Here is an 18,447-nt window from a genome sequence, read left to right on the forward strand (position 1 = left end):
ACCTCATGGAGAGACTTACGTATCCCCTCCCTGAGCGGGCCGAAGCAGTCCTCGCGCAGCAGGCGGAACTGCACGTCCAGGTAGTGGTCCACGTCCGCGTACGCGCCCTCCACCACGTTGGCGCGCAGGAACGGCCGCCGCTGCAGCAGCTCCGCGCCCGACGGCAGCACGCTCAGCTCACGGCAGCTCAGCTCGCGGCCCACCGACCTCATGTAGAGACTTACGTATCCCCTCCCTGAGCGGGCCGAAGCAGTCCTCGCGCAGCAGGCGGAACTGCACGTCCAGGTAGTGGTCCACGTCCGCGTACGCGCCCTCCACCACGTTGGCGCGCAGGAACGGCCGCCGCTGCAGCAGCTCCGCGCCCGACGGCAGCACGCTCAGCTCACGACAGCTCAGCTCGCGGCCCACCGACCTCATGTAGAGACTTACGTATCCCCTCCCTGAGCGGGCCGAAGCAGTCCTCGCGCAGCAGGCGGAACTGCACGTCCAGGTAGTGGTCCACGTCCGCGTACGCGCCCTCCACCACGTTGGCGCGCAGGAACGGCCGCCGCTGCAGCAGCTCCGCACCCGAAGGCAGCACGCTCAGCTCACGAAAGCTCTCCTGGGGCTCACCGACCTCGTCAATTCCTTCTGCTCTATTTTGATTTTGAATCTGGAATTTTAAAAAGCATGTTTGATTTTCGTAGGTAAGTACATTGATTCTTCAATTCCTAACTGCGTGAACCATATAATGGGTTTCACTTCCGTATGTATTAGGCCGTTTTCACATTATCCGATCCGATATCGGATGTCGGACCGACATCCTACATCCGATAAACGCTTCCGATAGTGTCAGATGTCGGTCCGATAAAACGCATTGTTCCAAATTAATGAAGTATGATTTTGTGTCAAAAAATATTTAAAAAATATTTTGTTTTTAATAATTATAAGCACTATGTCCTAAATATTATATTGTAAAATTAAAATAACGAGCATAAAAAATACTCAGGGTGTCAGGCAAAATAAATAATGTTACATTCAACCATATCTATAAAAAGATGAAAAAACTAGTATCCGCAATTCGGACCGATGCATTACAACCTTTTTTTTAGGGTTCCGTAGCCAAAATGGCAAAAACGGAACCCTTATAGTTTCGTCATGTCCGTCTGTCCGTCTGTCCGTCTGTCCGTCTGTCCGTCTGTCACAGCCGATTTACTCGGAAACTATAAGTACTACAGTGATGAAATTTGATGGGAATATGTGTTGTATGAACCGCTACAAAATTATGACACTAAATAGTAAAAAAAAGAATTGGGGGTGGGGCCCCCCATACATGTAACTGAGGGATGAAAATTTTTTTTTCGATGTACATACCCGTGTGGGGTATCAATGGAAAGGTCTTTTAAAATGATATAAAGTTTTCTAAAAAACATTTTTCTTAAAGTGAACGGTTTTTGAGATATCAGCTCTCAAAGTCGTAAAAAGTATGTCCCCCCCCCTCTATTTTTATAACTACGGGGTATAAAATTCTAAAAAAAATAGAGGTGATGCATGCTAATTAACTCTTTCAACGATTTTTGGTTTGATCAAAGTATCTCTTATAGTTTTTGAGATAGGTTGATTTAACTGTAATTTTGGCAGGTGTATAAATTGACATAATAAGTTTATTATATTTGCTGCTACGGAACCCTTTGTGCGCGAGCCCGACTCGCACTTGGCCGGTTTTTTCAATGGAAATTGTAAACTAATTTGAATTTCGATCATTAGCAGCTGTTTAATTAGACGCCATTTTTGTCACGCACACTACTACAAACGTATACAATATACATACATTATATACGCACACAAACAAATATTATCGGCCGACAACTGGCGGGGGGTCCGGCATGCCAAAAAATGTCGGAACCGTCCTGCCGATATCGGCAGTTCCATGGTGCCTCGGACAAAAACTGTTGTAGGAGAGTGCCATCGGCATTAAATCCGCAATTTTTGCGTTTTATATCGTTTTTTAGTAATAATGATCTATTAAATACATAAATGAAGACCTGGCAGGCAATTATGGTCGCGCGATAAATGATAAAACATCTGGCCGTCCCTATCGCACTTACTGATAGTGCGATAGGGACGGCCTGATATTTTATCGTCTATCGCGCGACCATGCTACCCGTGCTGGAAGCGCATAAATCTTACATTTTACATCCTTCCTACATCCGATATCGGATCGGATAATGTGAAAACGACCTTATACAGCTACATATTGCTACATATAAATATAGTACACCTACTTAATTTACTGTTTCGGTTCCGGTTGGCATGATTTTTAACCCCCGACGCAAAAACGAAGAGGTGTTATAAGTTTGACGTGTCTGTCTGTCTGTCTGTCTGTGTGAGTGTCTGTGGCATCGTAGCTCCCGAACGGATAAACCGATTTAGATTTAGTTTTTTATTTCTGAAAGCTGAGTTAGTCGGAAGTGTTCTTAGCCATGTTTCATGAAAATCGGTCTACTATGTCGCAGTCAGGGGTTTTTTCAAAATTTTAATTTTGTGGTTATGTTATAGATATACACATACACCGTGTCCAATAAGTTTGAATACAGCACAAATAGCCAATAAAACAAAATGAACAAATAGTTACTACATTATTATTATATTTTATGAATGGCACTCTTATTTACTACATTCACAACAAATGTTTTGGAATAACTCCAGCATTAACTTGTTTACCAGCCTCAAACGCTTCTCAAACGGATCACACGCGGCACGCACCGTTTTCTTCACATTTCATCCCAAATACTCTCGATAACCTTTTTGAAATGATCTAGGTTTATGATTTTATAAAAATTTAGTCTTCAAAGCATGTATGACCATACAAAATAGTCTAATACGCCTAAACCTGGAGGCCTGGGTGGCCACTCATGTTTCGGATAAAAAACTGCCAAATTAGTCTGAAACTACGCTAGAATACCATTTGCCGAATGTGCTGGAGGTGCGTCCTGTTGGGACACATGATACTCATTCCCAAGCATCCTTTTTAACTTTAAGGCATTTTTTTCTCCAAAACCTTGGTTTTAAAGAAAAAAACGTTGATTTTAACGCTTTTATCTGTAAGTACTGAAGGTAGTTTACCTAGCTTACATACTGCATCCCACACCTGGGCCGATGGTGAGCTCTGGAACCTAGGCACATTTTTCTAGTTGCCCGGAACGTTATCTATCCTCGGTACCCATAATAGTTTATTTTGGACACGTGGCGTCTGTTTTATCACATACAGATTTTTTTTTTTTTTATATACAGATTCTCCTTATAAAAAATAACTCGTCACCTGCGTGCCGAGCAAGTATTTTGTTGGCACTTTACCTCTTTGTTTTTCTTAGACACTTCGGAAATTCCATGTACTTTGTGCTTGTATTTTATTAAGAGGAATATACTCTTTAGTTTAAATAAGAATTTGATGGCCTGTGATCCCTATATCTTTAGAACTGAGGTAAAATGTGAGTATTCGGACTTATTGGACACGGTGTATACAACGAAACATACCTACCTAAACAATGTATCGGATCACGCGTAGATAATAATATTAATCCATACTAATATTATAAATGGGAAAGTGTGTGTGTTTGTTTGTTTGTCTCACGTCCAGAATGTCGCCAGGTGATGAGCAGTCGCTACGTCTAGGTACCTATTTATATACCTAGGTTTTAATATGTAATTAGGTAATAGACCAATATCGAAATGGCTATAAGGTCTACAAACTTATATTTTAAGTTATTGTAAGTTGTAACATTGTTATTTATTTTATTACAGATATTATTATATTCCTATCATTCATATTAGGTTACTGACCCTTAATTCTGTTTTTGTAACAAAGGACTACTATAATAACTAACTGTAGGTACTCCGGCATTCTCACTAACTTTACACAAACAACTTTGTGTAGTTGGCTGTAGGTACGGGTACGTACCTAGCCAAATACACAAACGCTTACGATTATGTCATTATCGTTATCCCTGTCGCTCTTCCGTATTGACGTGATGTAATAGTACCTACTGTCGTCTAGCGTCAACTATTGTAATTTCGGCTTGGCCGACTGAGAGCGATAACAACATGCTAAGGGTCGCACGTCGCCCATCTCAAGTGGCGTGAAATGGTAGTATAGTACTTCATATATCAGCAGCTTAAGTATAGTAGGTACAACAAAAAATTATACATCTTGACTGAATTTTTAGGTGTGTATGTAGTTACATAGATTGTTCGAATTCGGGTTCTTTGAGATTACAAAATTTATTAGAAAACCCTTACCTTTACCGGCTCGCAGACTTTTAAACTTTCCCGAATTTTCGTCATTCTTGCCGTGTATTCTTCAGGCAACTCGAACCCTTGCTGCTCCTTCAAGCCTTCCAAACAGCTCTTGCTGGTAGCTTCGATGAGCGCCCTGCATTTATGCACCGCCGTCGCCGGCGAAACGTTTATAAGACACTCGCAAAAATTCATGAAATTATTCCAAAATTCTTTCTCCCTAGTCCAATAGTACTTGTTGAAATATTTGTCCTCCCTGCTTACTGTGTATGGCAACTGCATCAAGTATAGTTGCAAATGGTCGATAAACTTGGTGTTGCAGATCCAGTAGGAGCAGCTTCTTAGATTCTTCGAAAGATGTTTTCCAAACGTTTGTAACGAGTTCGAGGACCAAAAAGAATACGTCGCTTTTCTTCCTGTCGACGGGTGTGTCTAATAGAAGGGTGAAGTATGCTTTCTGCCGATTTATTTTTTCGATTATGTCGACACTTTCCGATTTCGATATCTCCTCTAGCATTTTAAAGCCCATCGGGCCATCTCTTCTGCCACGGCCGTTGTTATTTTTCTTCTTTGGTTGACTTTGAGATCCTCCCGTGTTGTCATTCACGATTTGTTGAAGCATATTTTGTTGGTCAGGTGTACCCGTAATAAGAGGAGGCCTTTCCCCGAGAATTCCAGGGCCAGCTGAAATCAACCAGAAAATGAATGTATTGCGAATAACATGTTTATAAATAGATTAGCAAACAAACATTAAAGCAGTATAACTGCACAACAGCATATAGGTACACGCACAATGAGTCGATATTTATGAAATACAGGATATTTACGGTATTAAGGAAATGTGAGAAGATTAGAGTAGATAGGTACAAACGTACCTACAACAAACTAGCGCCGAACACAAAGGAGTGTTATTTTGTAAGTTTAGTCTCCAAACATGTGTATTAATAGTACATACCCTGCCGTTTTAGAACATATTCAACCTACTGTTGAATGGTGCTATTCGTAAAGACTTTTTCACCACACCAACTGGTAAAGCCTTTTTCCCCTCACTAGCTCGGAAACACGTGTTTTGTCCTTTAATACCAGCGGGTAAAAACGCATTTTATCCACTAGTGGATAAAGTAATTTTACCTTGAATATAGCCAAATTTTCTGCCTTAGAATTGATAAAAGTGGGTTTATCTAGTGATGAAGATGTTTTACCACCTGTGGAACTACTGAGAGCAGTGATTAAACGCGTTTTTTGCGTTGTGCTTTCCTCGCTATAGTGAGGGAAAAAGTTTTGTGTTACACACGGGTGCAAATGTATTTTACTTCTAGTGTGTTAAAAAACTCGCAAGTTCAGGATTCTATTCTCGAACCACTCGCTTCGCTCGTGGTTCAACTGTAGAATCCTTTCGCTTGCTCGTTTTTCAATTCCACACTCGGCGTTAAAATACAACTTTGCCCCCTTGTATAACAAATAACTATTTTTTCTATTCGAAAACAGATAGCAAAATTGCATTTTATCCACAAGGGGGCAAAGTAATTTCATACAAATTTTAACTCGATGTCTTAATCTGGCTGCTAGATTTTACCTATAAATGATGATTTTGAATCATAAATGTTGAATCAATTGATGGATTTGATTTAGTTTCATGTTTCATATAGTCAGCATTTTGTTCGTGTTGGTGTGGTAAAAAAATTTGGGTTTCACTCGGTGGCAAAGTTTGTTTAACCTTCGTAACTTGATACCCTCGCAACGCTCAAGATTCTACTTTTTGAACCACTCGCTACGCTCGCGGTTCAATATTGGAATCTTTCGCTTGCTCAGGTATCAATATTGGCACGTGCGGTTAAACAACTACTTTGCCCCCTTGTGAAACAATAGTTATTTGTTATACAAGGGGGCAAAGTTGTATTTTAACGCCGAGTGTGGAATTGATAAACGAGCAAGTGAAAGGATTCTATAGTTGAACCACGAGCGAAGCGAGTGGTTCGAGAATAGAATCCTGAACTTGCGAGTTTTTTAACACACTAGAAGTAAAATACATTTGCACCCGTGTGTAACACAAAACTTTTTCCCTCACTATAGCGAGGAAAGCACAACGCAAAAAACGCGTTTAATCACTGCTCTCAGTAGTTCCACAGGTGGTAAAACATCTTCATCACTAGATAAACCCACTTTTATCAATTCTAAGGCAGAAAATTTGGCTAGAATAGAATCCTGAACTTGCGAGTTTTTTAACACACGAGAAGTAAAATACATTTGCACCCGAGTGTAACACAAAACTTTTCCCCTCACTATAGCGAGGAAACTAAAACGCAAAAAATGCGTTTATCACTGCTTCCACTAGTTCCATAGGTGGTAAATCATCTTTATTACTAGATTCACCTACTTTTATCAATTTTAAAGCAGTTAATTTGACTTTATTCAAGTTCAAATTACTTTACCCACTAGTGGATAAAATGCGTTTTTACCCGCTGGTATTAAAGGACAAAACACGTGTTTCCGAGCTAGTGAGGGGAAAACAACTATTATCATATTATTAAAGATTAGATTTGACATCGTCTGCCATCAGGGTCGTATTCTATACAGGTGATCAGAGGTTCAAATTCAATGAGTTCTTACCAGTGTCAGGCTGTGGCCTGCGTCTAGGTCCCTGCCGTCATGAGATCTGCATCACCATGGACATATATTGCCACTTGCCATGGCTCGTGGTAGCTGTGAAGTATCTAGACTATTCTAGCCACTTAAAACAGTAATGAGCAATTGAGCACCAGGCCCCGTAGCCGAATGGCATTTCTCCGACGCAAAACGAAAGCGAAACGCCGCTGGCTCTGTCGCGCCAATACGCAAGCGCGATAGAGATAGATATCTACTAGCGTTTCGTTTCGTGAGCGTTTCGTGAGCGTTTGTGCTATTCGGCTACGCACCCAGTTCTTACCAGTGACTTGGGGCCTCGACCCCAGCGCGCTATGCCTCGGACCCTGCCATCATGAGATCTTTAGTACTAGCCGTAAAGTATCTAAACAGTAATCAACAGGAGAGAAGTTGAGATCCTACCATTGACATACCCGCGTCCTGTGCCACGGCCTCTGCTATCGTAAGATACCTCCCGCCATGAACATCTATTACCGTTGCTCCTGGTAACCGGGAATTATCTAGACAGTAGTGAGCAGTTCTTACTGTTGACTTGCCCGCGGCCTGCGCCACTGTCTCGGCCTCGGCCCCCGTGCTCCGCGCCGCGGCCCCTGCCGTCGTGAGATCTCTGCCATGGACGTCTATTCCCGTTGCTCCTGGTAACCGTGAATATCTAGACAGTAGTGAGCAGTTTTTACTGTTGACTTGCCCGCGGCCTGCGCCACTGCCTCGGCCTCGGCCCCCGCGCGCCGCGCCGCGGCCTCTGCCGTCGTGAGATCTCTGCCGCCATCAACATATGTTACCGTTGCTCCTGGTAACCGTGAATATCTGGACAGTAGTGAGCAGTTCTTACTGTTGACTTGCCCGCGGCCCGCGCACTGCCTCGGCCTCGGCCCCCGCGCGCCGCGCCGCGGTCCCTGCCGTCGTGAGATCTCTGCCGCCATGGACGTTTATTCCCGTTGCTCCTGGTAACCGTGAATATCTAGACAGTATACTGATCAGTTCTTACTGTTGACTTGCCCGCGGCCTGCGCCACTGCCTCGGCCTCGGCCCCCGCGCGCCGCGCCGCGGCCCCTGCCGTCGTGAGATCTCTGCCGCCATGGACGTTTATTCCCGTTGCTCCTGGTAACCGTGAATATCTAGACAGTATACTGAACAGTTCTTACTGTTGACTTGCCCGCGGCCCGCGCCACTGCCTCGGCCTCGGCCCCCGCGCGCCGCGCCGCGGCCCCTTCCGTCGTGAGATCTCTGCCGCCATGGACGTTTATTCCCGTTGCTCCTGATAACCGTGAATATCTAGACAGTATATATACTGAACAGTTCTTACTGTTGACTTGCCCGCGGCCTGCGCCACTGCCTCGGCCTCGGCCCCCGCGCGCCGCGCCGCGGTCCCTGCCGTCGTGAGATCTCTGCCGCCATGGACGTTTATTCCCGTTGCTCCTGGTAACCGTGAATATCTAGACAGTATACTGAGCAGTTCTTACTGTTGACTTGCCCGCGGCCTGCGCCACTGCCTCGGCCTCGGCCTCGGCCCCCGCGCGCCGCGCCGCGGCCCCTGCCGTCGTGAGATCTCTGCCGCCATGGACGTTTATTCCCGTTGCCTCCACGGCCTTGCCGTGAAGGACCTAGACAAGAAAGCATTGTGTAAGGGCCTGAGTGGATGCTCGGTGCGGGGCGTTCGGCGGGGCGGGCGTCACACTGCGTCGACTCTGGACACTTGTATTGTATGAGCTTCAATTGACAACATTTCAGTTTTCTTACCCCTGATTTTTAGTATGGTGTTTAATAGTACTCAAAAAGTTAAGAGACCCATATTTTGGAAAAAACATACAGGGTGCGAGAAAATGGGCATTTATGACAAACTTTTTTTTTGACGCCAATCGATCCCATTCCTATCCAGGATCAAAAGCTTAATATGGGACCAAAAAAAATTCCGGCTAGAAAAGTCACAAATCGCGAAATACTTTTCCCATACAATTTGTATGAAATATTTTTTAACTGCGGCGGATTAAGCGGCCGTCTTATCTTTCACGCGGTATTTTTAACAAAAACTCAAGAAATGATTTTTTCTATCCATCTATTAGGATATATATTTTAGAGTAATATGGCAAATTCTATTTAGTCACGATTTATTATTCGTTGGCTACTTTATACTTCTGCTCTTCAGTGATTTCGTATTTTGTGATTTTTTTTAACCCGGAATTTGAATCCTCCAAAACAAACTAGTAAATTAAATACATATATTTATTTTTAATATGAACAGAAAAATATTGCATAAGATTGTTCAACTCCGCCATCGTCGTAAGATTGTTCAACTCCGTTGCCGGATTCATAAGCGGCAATTTATTTTGCGTTCGCGCTAGGCCCGAGACCCGTGAGCTGAGTCACGCGTTTTAGCTAAAAGCTGTTAATTATTATTTATTGCTATTAAAATACAGTGACAAACTTATATCTAACATATAGTCCCACAAAACTCTGGAACAGAACGAGTTTGTCTGTGGGATCAACAGTCTCTCAATTACATAAACATAACAACTATCTTTAAGAAAAGTCGTTGAACTTCTTAAATAATAAATAATATAAATTATTGTAATATATTTAGGTAATGTTTTTTTAGCATAGTTTTTTTGTTTGGGTGCTTTTCACTTCGGATGGCTTCAGGTAAGCTATTGAGCAGATATGGAATACGCTCTGGAATCTGTCACCAAAATAATTTGTAGCAAGCCCTAATCTAGCAATAGACTTTAATTTTCAGCCATTATAAAAAAATCAAATGTTGTCAACACACCGCACGCCCGCCCCGCTGCACGCCCAATATGAGCGTGCACTCAGGCCTTTACACTTTTTAATGGGAATGCAGTTCTTCCCATAGACTCCATAGAGTCATGCGCGGATCCAGGGGGGGGTCATGGGGGTCATGACCCCCCCCTGGAGCCTAAGTTGGCCATACAAATAGACCACGTGACCCCCCCCCCCCTGGAGCCCCGGGCCTTTACCACGTGACCCCCCCCCCTGGGCACGAAGCTGGATCCGCGCTTGCATAGAGTAATCTAATACTTTTAAACGAGCAATTCTTGTATATTTATTTATTTATATATATATTTATTTACACTGACGATCTCGGAAACCGCTCTAACGATTTCGCAGAAATTTGTTATGTGGGGGTTTTTAGGGGTGAAAAATCGGTCTAACTTATCCTTAGGTCCCGGAAAACGCGAATTTTCGAGTTTTCATGCGTTTTTCTTCGCGCGCCATCTCGTGTGCAGTAGTTGTACTGTTAAGACAGAATTCTTTCGGTCGATGTAAGTACTATTTATTGCAAACACTAGATGGCGACACAGGTCAAGGCTAAAACGAATAGAAAAATACACTATTTGAGTTTTTTGTGGCGAAATGCGCGCCATCTCGTGTGGAGTAGTTGTGTTGTTAAGGCTGAGAATTCTTTCGCTCGATGTAGGTACTATTCATTTTTGAACTAGATGGCGACACATGTCAAGGATACGAAACAGAACCGAGCGAAGCTCGGTTGCCCAGATATTAGAATATTATGTCCATTGTTCTTCCATTAATAAAATTGTAATCTAGCTACGCGATACGTTCTTAAGCAACTTATCATCCAGCACTATTTGTAAGTGCGATAGGGACGGCCTGATATTTTATCGTCTATCGCGCGACCATGCTTCCCGTACAGGTGTGACATGGGGACAATTATGATGATAACCAACCACGAAGATATGCGGGCGTAGCGTACTAGTTAGTGTGATAATCCTTATCGCGTCGATACGTCCCTATCGCACTTACAAATAGCACGAAAAGGACGGCCTGACGTGCAAGGCTTTATCACGGGACCGTGCGTGCTTGCCCGCATGAAAAGTTCAGGGGGTCGGGTTCGAGTCAAATGTGCCATACAGAATAAAAGTGCAAACGCGAGCGTAACGAGCGTGTTTTTTTTCCATTTTAATAACACAATTTGGGGATATCTATCAAAAAGAGAAAGGAGAAGTTTGGACAGTGTTCTGCCAACTTGGCATAGGGTTTGGTGTCTCTAGTCCTAAGTGGGGGGTTGAACCCCCTAGAACCCACTTTAGATTTGTCCCTATAGTGATAACGTCGTAATAGTATAATTCACTATAGTAAGTATGTTTATAATAACATTATTGTTCTAAACCGATGTCAGACTGCGAAACCTATGACAATATTATATAGGAATTACAAATACATAATTACCCGTTCTCTTAGTAAGTAGGTATTCGAAAGTCGTCCATACAAAACCTATATGTATGTATATTAACAAAGATAACTTTAGTAAGAGGTCGATAGAACTAACTGGGTAATCGATAAATAAAACATTTATAAATACTGGTACTTACGTCATTATTGTACTAATTGTTTCATCCGTGATACAAAGTATCAACATTGTTACTATGTAGGCATCCAACTACCAATTGTATAAGCGTTATTACAAACACAACACGATTCATTTCATAGATCAACTTTGTACCTACGTCATACTTAAAGGAACATAAATAATTAACATTGTTAGCTTTTCGCGGTAATTGATACAGGGGCGGTATGTTTAAACAATCAATTGTTCATTTAATTTCAAGTTTGTTATTTAGAAGATAACCGGATGCAGAAATTGCAGAATGTATGTAAGTACTTGTAGGGTACAGGGTAGGTATATACAGTGTGGAAAAATCGAATGTCAACATCAATGGCCTGACCTTAAATATTGTAAATAGCACATTTTGTGTAAGGGAGACTTTGCTTTGTTTTTAAAAACAATAAATTCTGCATTTAAGGATTTATGAAAAATCGCTTGCCTCAGTCGGGACTCGACAAAAAATAACGTGCCGTATTTTATGATGCAGATTGAAAGGGTTACTGTCGTTACTGATAAGGTTCATTTTTCTCTAAATAACAAAATAACGAAAATTTGGCACGTTATTTTTTGTCACATTTGACCGGTTCGAGTCCCGACTAAGCGATTTTGTGAATATTGTTTTTAAAAACAAAGGACTTACACAAAATGTGCTATTTACAATATTTAAGGTAGTTGCCATCCATGTGGCATTCGATTTTTCCACCCTGTATATAATATATTGGAGATGGGCCATTGCCGAATAGGGACTTTGCCGAATACGAACATTGAAAAACTTGCCGAATATGCCGAATATTCGGCCCATCTCTATATATATATGTATAAGTATTTTCCTAGAAATAGGAAATTGACAATTAAATTCAATCCGTTAATTTAATTTATAATTATTAGGCACATACTTTATCTGGTTAAGAATTTCCCAATGTTTTACGATGGAATCTAAAGTTACAGGGAAAAGTACGTATGTATAATAATTTAAAAGACAGGTAGAGTATAAAATGTTAAACAAATTACCTGGACCGCCAAAGTCACTCATTTCTGTCCCTTACGTAGGACGCCTTTTAAAAACTGATCTGCAAGAAAAAGGATAGGTACCTAAGTAAATATACATTTAAAGATAAAAAGTACTAGGTTAATATGATAAGAAAAACTATCAATGTACAACTAAAATTATTTAAACCATCAATAGGAAAAACATTTATCTTAATTTTAATGAGAATAACACAATAGTCAATTCACTTGCTTATGTACAAAATTCAAGACTCAAACAAGATGAAATTCTTTAGTGAGGGAGGAACCTCAGTTGAAAAACCTATTTGTATTGTACCCCCTGATTATTGTAAAGTTATACGTACCTAATAAACAAAGCAAATTCCAACTAACTTAACGATCACGTCCTCTTGATGCAAATCTCAAAATATTTCTGTCAGCCTCAGTCAGTCTTGTCTTGTCACTGGAACGGGTACTGGTACTTCACAGGATTTTAGCACGAAAATAATCTAGACACGCAAGTATATATGATTGGTACAAATTGTACTCAAACTCCCATTGTGGTTGCTGATTGGTTAAAAATCCCTTTGGTTGCGCTACTTTCAGCAGCAATGGCTCATTCAAGTGGATTCCCCGAATACTGTACATGAAGAGTGTGACCAATGTAAAAAATTAAAATGATCCCTGAAAGTATATATTCTGTCAAACAAGTCTGTCAGTAAATAAGAACTAAGAAAACTATAGGCATCCTTTTCTCTAGCACCCTAAAGAAAAGGATGCATATAGTTTTCTTTGTTCTTATTTACTGACAGACTTGGTTAAGTATATTATTATTAATAAGTATTATGACAATAATGCATAATTTAGGTTCCTTCGTTGATCTAAATGTGTGAAATATTCAATTTCGTCCTTATTATGCTAATATAATTGTGTGTGTTCCAACTTTTCTTTAGTTTCTTTACAATGTTTACACGCATGTCTGAAGGTAGTTTTATCTCTGGTAACATTAGATTAAAGCAAGGAACACACTACGCGGACGTCCGTCGTAAAACGACCGCGACCGCGACCTATCAGTGTGCACGGAACAAAACATCCAGAGAGCCAGATTTCGATCGGACGTCCGTGCGCTCAAGGCCACGTCCGCGTCCGTCGACCGATAGTTTGCACGGTTATGTGTATTTCCATTGTCCAGATTCCCGTCCGCGGTCGATTTACGACGGACGTCCGCGTAGTGTGTTCCTAGCTTAAAGCTAGGAACACACTACGCGGACGTCCGTCGTAAAACGACCGCGACCGCGACCTATCAGTGTGCACGGAACAAAACATCCAGAGAGCCAGATTTCGATCGGACGTCCGTGCGCTCAAGGCCACGTCCGCGTCCGTCGACCGATAGTTTGCACGGTTATGTGTATTTCCATTGTCCAGATTCCCGTCCGCGGTCGATTTACGACGGACGTCCGCGTAGTGTGTTCCTAGCTTAAAAATAGGAACTTTAATTTAGCAATATACGAAATATATTTTTTATATAATATATTTACTTATAAAACTAATCGCCGAAGAAAATTGAACTACTGATTTTGTACAGGGTCCTTTTTTGGAAACAAAGTTATAAAGCGTGTTCCTCTTCTATTCCGTTATGTTGCCTAGCATGGTATTTTCGTTACGTTGAGTGACAGTGACAGACGTCATTCTCATTCCAGTCTTCCCTCGTGCTCGTGTGTATGTATGTCTACGATCGTTGTCATGTTTGTCTAACATTTTTACTTTTCTGAACTCTTCTACGTAGTAACTTTGAACCAAATAACAACAGAACAAATATTAACATGCAAGAATCAGACAACGAAGTTGCCGACACGGGGCCCGTCGATAATGCATGGGCTATGAAAATACCCAAGTTCACCCCTGAAGATAACCCTCATGGTCTGTTAGAAGAAAGTAAATTTGCAACCTTATTTCCCAAATATCGTGAACAGTACCTTAAAGAATGCTGGCCTCTCGTGCAGAAAGTGTTAAAAGAACATCACATTGTTGCCGAATTGGACCTTATTGAAGGTAGCATTATTGTGAAAACTACGAGAAAGACTTGGGACCCTTATATAATAATAAAAGCAAGAGATTTAATGAAGCTGCTATCCAGAAGCGTTCCATTTGAGCAGGCAGTTAGGGTTCTAGAGGACGAAATAGGATGTGACATTATTAAAATAAACTCATTTGTGCGAAAGAAGGAAACATTTCTGAAGAGACGACAGCGATTGATAGGACCAAATGGAGTCACCCTCAAGTCTATCGAATTATTGACCGAGTGTTACGTCCTTGTGCAAGGCAATACTGTGTCCGCTGTGGGCCCATACAAGGGTTTAGTTCAAGTCCGACGCATAGTAGAGGATACTATGAAAAACATCCACCCAATGTATAACATAAAAAGTTTAATGATTAAGAGAGAACTAATGAAAGATCCTAGACTAAAAAATGAAAGCTGGGACAGGTTCCTGCCAACATTTAAAAGCAAAAATGTGCCAAGGAAACAGCCGAAAAAGAAAGTTGAGAAGAAACCTTACACCCCATTCCCACCGCCGCAAGCAGAGAGCAAGATTGACAAGGAGCTGGCTACTGGAGAGTACTTCCTCAAGGACGAGCAGAAGAAGGCTAAGAAGAGGCATGCCAGAGAGGAGAAGCAAGAACAAAATAAGCGGGCTCGTGCGGAACAGCGGCAGAAGGACTTCCTTCCACCGGAAGAAAAATTTGCTGCACCATCTACATCCACAGAGACAACAGTGGATATCCAACAGTTTAAGGCTAAAATGAAGAAATTCTCTAAACAGCACAAAGGACTGAAAAAATCTAAGGCACAGGATAATGGTCAATAGTAAAGTAAAAAAGTTGCTGATTCTTTATTACAACAAAATATAGGGAATTTTTAATTGATGTGGACCATTATATTGAAAATGCTCTACTACTAATATGACTATTATAACTCACAGTTAGTCCAAGCACATGTACTGGTCCAGATTCGCATTGACAGACTGGTTTATACAACTACCTTACTTTGTGCACACAATCTCAAATCAAAACCTACCTTCATTGTCTATGAAAATCACTCACATCAGGGATTTGCTGCTACTACATTAACAGAACATACTGCCTTTTCATTGTAAGAAATAACTTCAAATTTGGCATGTAAATTACTATTTCATATAGAGAACCTTGTAGACATTAATATATTTTTACATTCATACAAAATACACTACTTTGTCACCTATAAAAGAAATAGCCTGAGGCAAATGATGGAAGTGTTAATAATTATAATCTTAGTTTTAAGAAAAGACAGATTTTTGGATAAATAAATAAAAAAAATGTATTAAAATATTTTTATTTTGTTTTCTTTGTCAACTTTAAATCTGGTATTGCAGTATTTTTTGTGATATATTTCTTTCCATTCATAAAAGGTTGAAGAGCTTCCGGAATAAATATTTTGCCTTTTGTGTCTTGGTGCGTTTCAAGTAAAGTGATCAGCATCCTTGGTATTGCACAAGCCGTCCCGTTCAATGTGTGCACATAATTTGTTGTGTTGTCCTGTTTGTATTTGATGTTCAGTCTTCTTGATTGGTAATCTGTACAATTGCTGCAACTTGAAACTTCTCCGTAATTTCCTCGGCCTGGCATCCAAGCTTCAATATCGTATTTTCTGAAGAAAAAAAAAATTTGGATAAAAAATGCTGTCACAATGAAGAATTATTATGTTTCAAATATATTATTCAAATAAAAACCTTAGCACAAGCAAGCCAGTATAAGCATTTTCGCGTATTAGATTTTTTATACGTTTTTCCATTGTTTCCGGTCTTAGGGGTTCTAGCTGGAGAAAATTCCATGAACCTTAATATATTCATTCTGTCATGTAATTATAGTCCATACTGTAAATAAACACTGAGGGCTTTTTGCAAAAACACAGTCACTTCAATTTAAAGTAATATTAGATCAAAGCTTCCATATAGATATAAAACTCATAAAAACAAAGAGAATCAAGTATATAGAGAATTATTGTCATCAAGAGTAAAATAAGTCACAGACGTCACAGTGCAGAGACTGCCGTCTCTTTTAAACATTAAACCCTCCGTTTTGACAATTTAACCTACCTTTACTTCATTGGTGGTTAATTTCTCAAATATTACCATTAGCAACATTTTGCTCAAATACTTAGACATGATGCTACACAAACCTGTAAGCAGGAGCTCCTAACTCATGCGGTGGCATATCCAGCACTTTCATGTTGAATCCGAGGGGCATGAACATTTGTTCCTGCATGGTCCTGATGTATTCCAGCATCTCCTCCGACTGCTGTGGTGTGGTAACAGCAAACATTTCCACTTTTGTGAACTGGTGTACTCTAGAACAGAGATAAGAGGTAAACTTGATTATCTATGTACAGAAATCTTATCTTGTTGAGAACCAAGTATGTTTAATTCATAAAAAATCTAGCTTTTGCCTGCGGCTTCGCTCGCGTTAGAAACAGACAAAATGTAGCCTATATCACTCTCCATCCCTTCAACAATCTCCACTTATAAAATCACGTCAATTCGTCGCTCCGTTTTGCCGTGAAAGACGGACAAACAAACAGACACACACACTTTCCCATTTATAATATTAGTATGGATAACTATAACTTGCAATGCTAGTAATAGGAGTTTAAATTTATGTACATTTTCTAGCTCTATGATATGTGATCTGACAGGGTTATAGGATTATGTGTACTACAATACAAAACAAGCTTAAAAAATTGTACATCAAGTTTATAACTCAGATAACTCCATTGGGTTGCATTACTAGCATAAATTATAATAAATAATAATAATAAAGATGTTTATTCAAAAGTTTGAACACAGGTACATTATAAAAGTACACAGGCATGCTTACAAACTAATTGAAAATTCTACAATTGGCTGTAAAAAATGTTTAATAAGCTAGATATAATTTAGAACTGTAGAGTAAATTCAGTTGTAACTGTACCTATAGACTCCCCGCTCATCTATGATGCTAGACGTCTCAGCCCGGAAACATCGGCTCACAGCTGCCAGCTTCAGGGGAAGGTCTGTGCTGGAGTGGACAGTGTTCATGAGCAGCCCAGCCAGTGACATCTCTGCGGTACCAGAGAGATATAAGTCTGGGCCATGATGAATAGGATCTAGGGAGTATATCTGTAAAAAAATAAAACATACAACTTCTTACTTTTAACCTTAGCACTAACAAGCCAATACAAACTCTTCACAGAGAAAATTATAAAAAATGCAAACACTATTTCAGTTTTTATGGTCACCTACATGGTCAATCAACACATCAGTTTGAAAGTACCATAACATTGTGTTGTTACCCAGCTCACACATACATGTGAAGATTCAGATCAATAAAAATATAGGAAGTGAGTCTAGTACAAAACTAAAAACATACCTGAGTCCTATCACTGTTTATTGACATGCCACAGCTTTCGAGAACATTTTTGGGTAAAATATCAGGAACAGAAACCAATTTGAAATTCTCCTTGATCAAGTATGAAACTGCATACTTGATTAGCGCCTCCTCTAATTCAGCTAGTTCACCAAGGAAGTAATAACTCTTGTGTCCACAAGTTTGGCCCAATTTATCTGTCCTCATAAGGTTCATAAGGCGTGTAATTTCACTAAATTCAAGTGGGGAGTGCTTTCCAAAGTCCCGCTTTTTATTGAGCTCATGTACTACTATAGGATCGTCTTCATGTCCTTGGACAGAGGGGTGAGTTTTATTCGGCAATTTACTAAGCTCCCGGTACAACTCCTGTTTCAAAGCGTCGCGGGTTTCGTCGGCCACATCTATAACTTTCAGGCGATTATAAATATCTAAAACGCGATCTATATTTCCAACACCTTTTCTTGAACTTATGTTTTGCTTAACCTCGGAGGAGTTGCTTACATCACAGTAGTATCCTAAATCGATATCTGGCTGGGTCATAGAAGAACACAGTCTATTATAGTTGGACCGGCACAGCGATATTAGTTTTCGTCTAATCATTGTAGAAATTTTGAAATTTGCGAATAGAATTACAAATCCATGAACATTCAAACAGTCCTCGGTTCAGCTCACAAACTACTAAGAAGATCTGAAGAAGATGTTCAGCTATACCTGGCAGGTCAGTGTCAAAACTTCGTCGG

The 18,447-nt window shown here is 40.6% G+C and overlaps 3 protein-coding genes across 5 annotated transcripts in view; 1 reads left to right on the forward strand and 2 right to left on the reverse strand.

Annotated features, from left to right (window-relative positions):
• The window catches only part of LOC125230550 (NFX1-type zinc finger-containing protein 1-like), a 46,200-nt gene extending 33,456 nt beyond the window's left edge, over window positions 1–12,744 (reverse strand). Inside the window, exons 1-5 of one of the 3 annotated variants that reach the window (XM_048135732.1) lie at window positions 12,634–12,744; window positions 12,293–12,351; window positions 8,382–8,522; window positions 4,279–4,959; window positions 430–652 (exon numbers count right to left, since the gene is read on the reverse strand). In XM_048135732.1, coding sequence (XP_047991689.1) covers window positions 430–652; window positions 4,279–4,557 — 502 coding nt within the window. In that variant the 5' untranslated portion in view covers window positions 4,558–4,959; window positions 8,382–8,522; window positions 12,293–12,351; window positions 12,634–12,744. Of the gene's footprint in view, window positions 1–19; window positions 355–429; window positions 653–4,278; window positions 4,960–7,443; window positions 7,469–8,381; window positions 8,523–12,292; window positions 12,352–12,633 lie in introns of those variants that run through there. The other 2 variants (XM_048135733.1, XM_048135734.1) reach the window with 2 other exon arrangements.
• A 1,208-nt stretch (window positions 12,745–13,952) lies between these two features.
• On the forward strand, window positions 13,953–15,628 carry LOC125230545 (KRR1 small subunit processome component homolog). The gene has a single exon (XM_048135726.1). The coding sequence runs from the start codon at window positions 14,092–14,094 to the stop codon at window positions 15,133–15,135; it is 1,044 nt and encodes a 347-aa protein (XP_047991683.1). The 5' UTR covers window positions 13,953–14,091; the 3' UTR covers window positions 15,136–15,628.
• Window positions 15,629–15,630: 2 nt separating this feature from the next.
• LOC125230544 (serine--tRNA ligase, mitochondrial) lies at window positions 15,631–18,432 on the reverse strand. The gene is made up of 4 exons (XM_048135725.1): window positions 17,711–18,432; window positions 17,273–17,460; window positions 16,485–16,652; window positions 15,631–15,953 (listed from the first exon to the last, which is right to left on the reverse strand). Exons 1-4 carry the CDS (start codon window positions 18,305–18,307, stop codon window positions 15,638–15,640), a joined length of 1,269 nt encoding a protein of 422 aa, XP_047991682.1. The 5' UTR covers window positions 18,308–18,432; the 3' UTR covers window positions 15,631–15,637.
• Window positions 18,433–18,447: the final 15 nt, after the last annotated feature.

This window comes from Leguminivora glycinivorella, chromosome 10 (assembly GCF_023078275.1).
Source record: "Leguminivora glycinivorella isolate SPB_JAAS2020 chromosome 10, LegGlyc_1.1, whole genome shotgun sequence".
Lineage (NCBI taxonomy): Eukaryota > Metazoa > Arthropoda > Insecta > Lepidoptera > Tortricidae > Leguminivora > Leguminivora glycinivorella.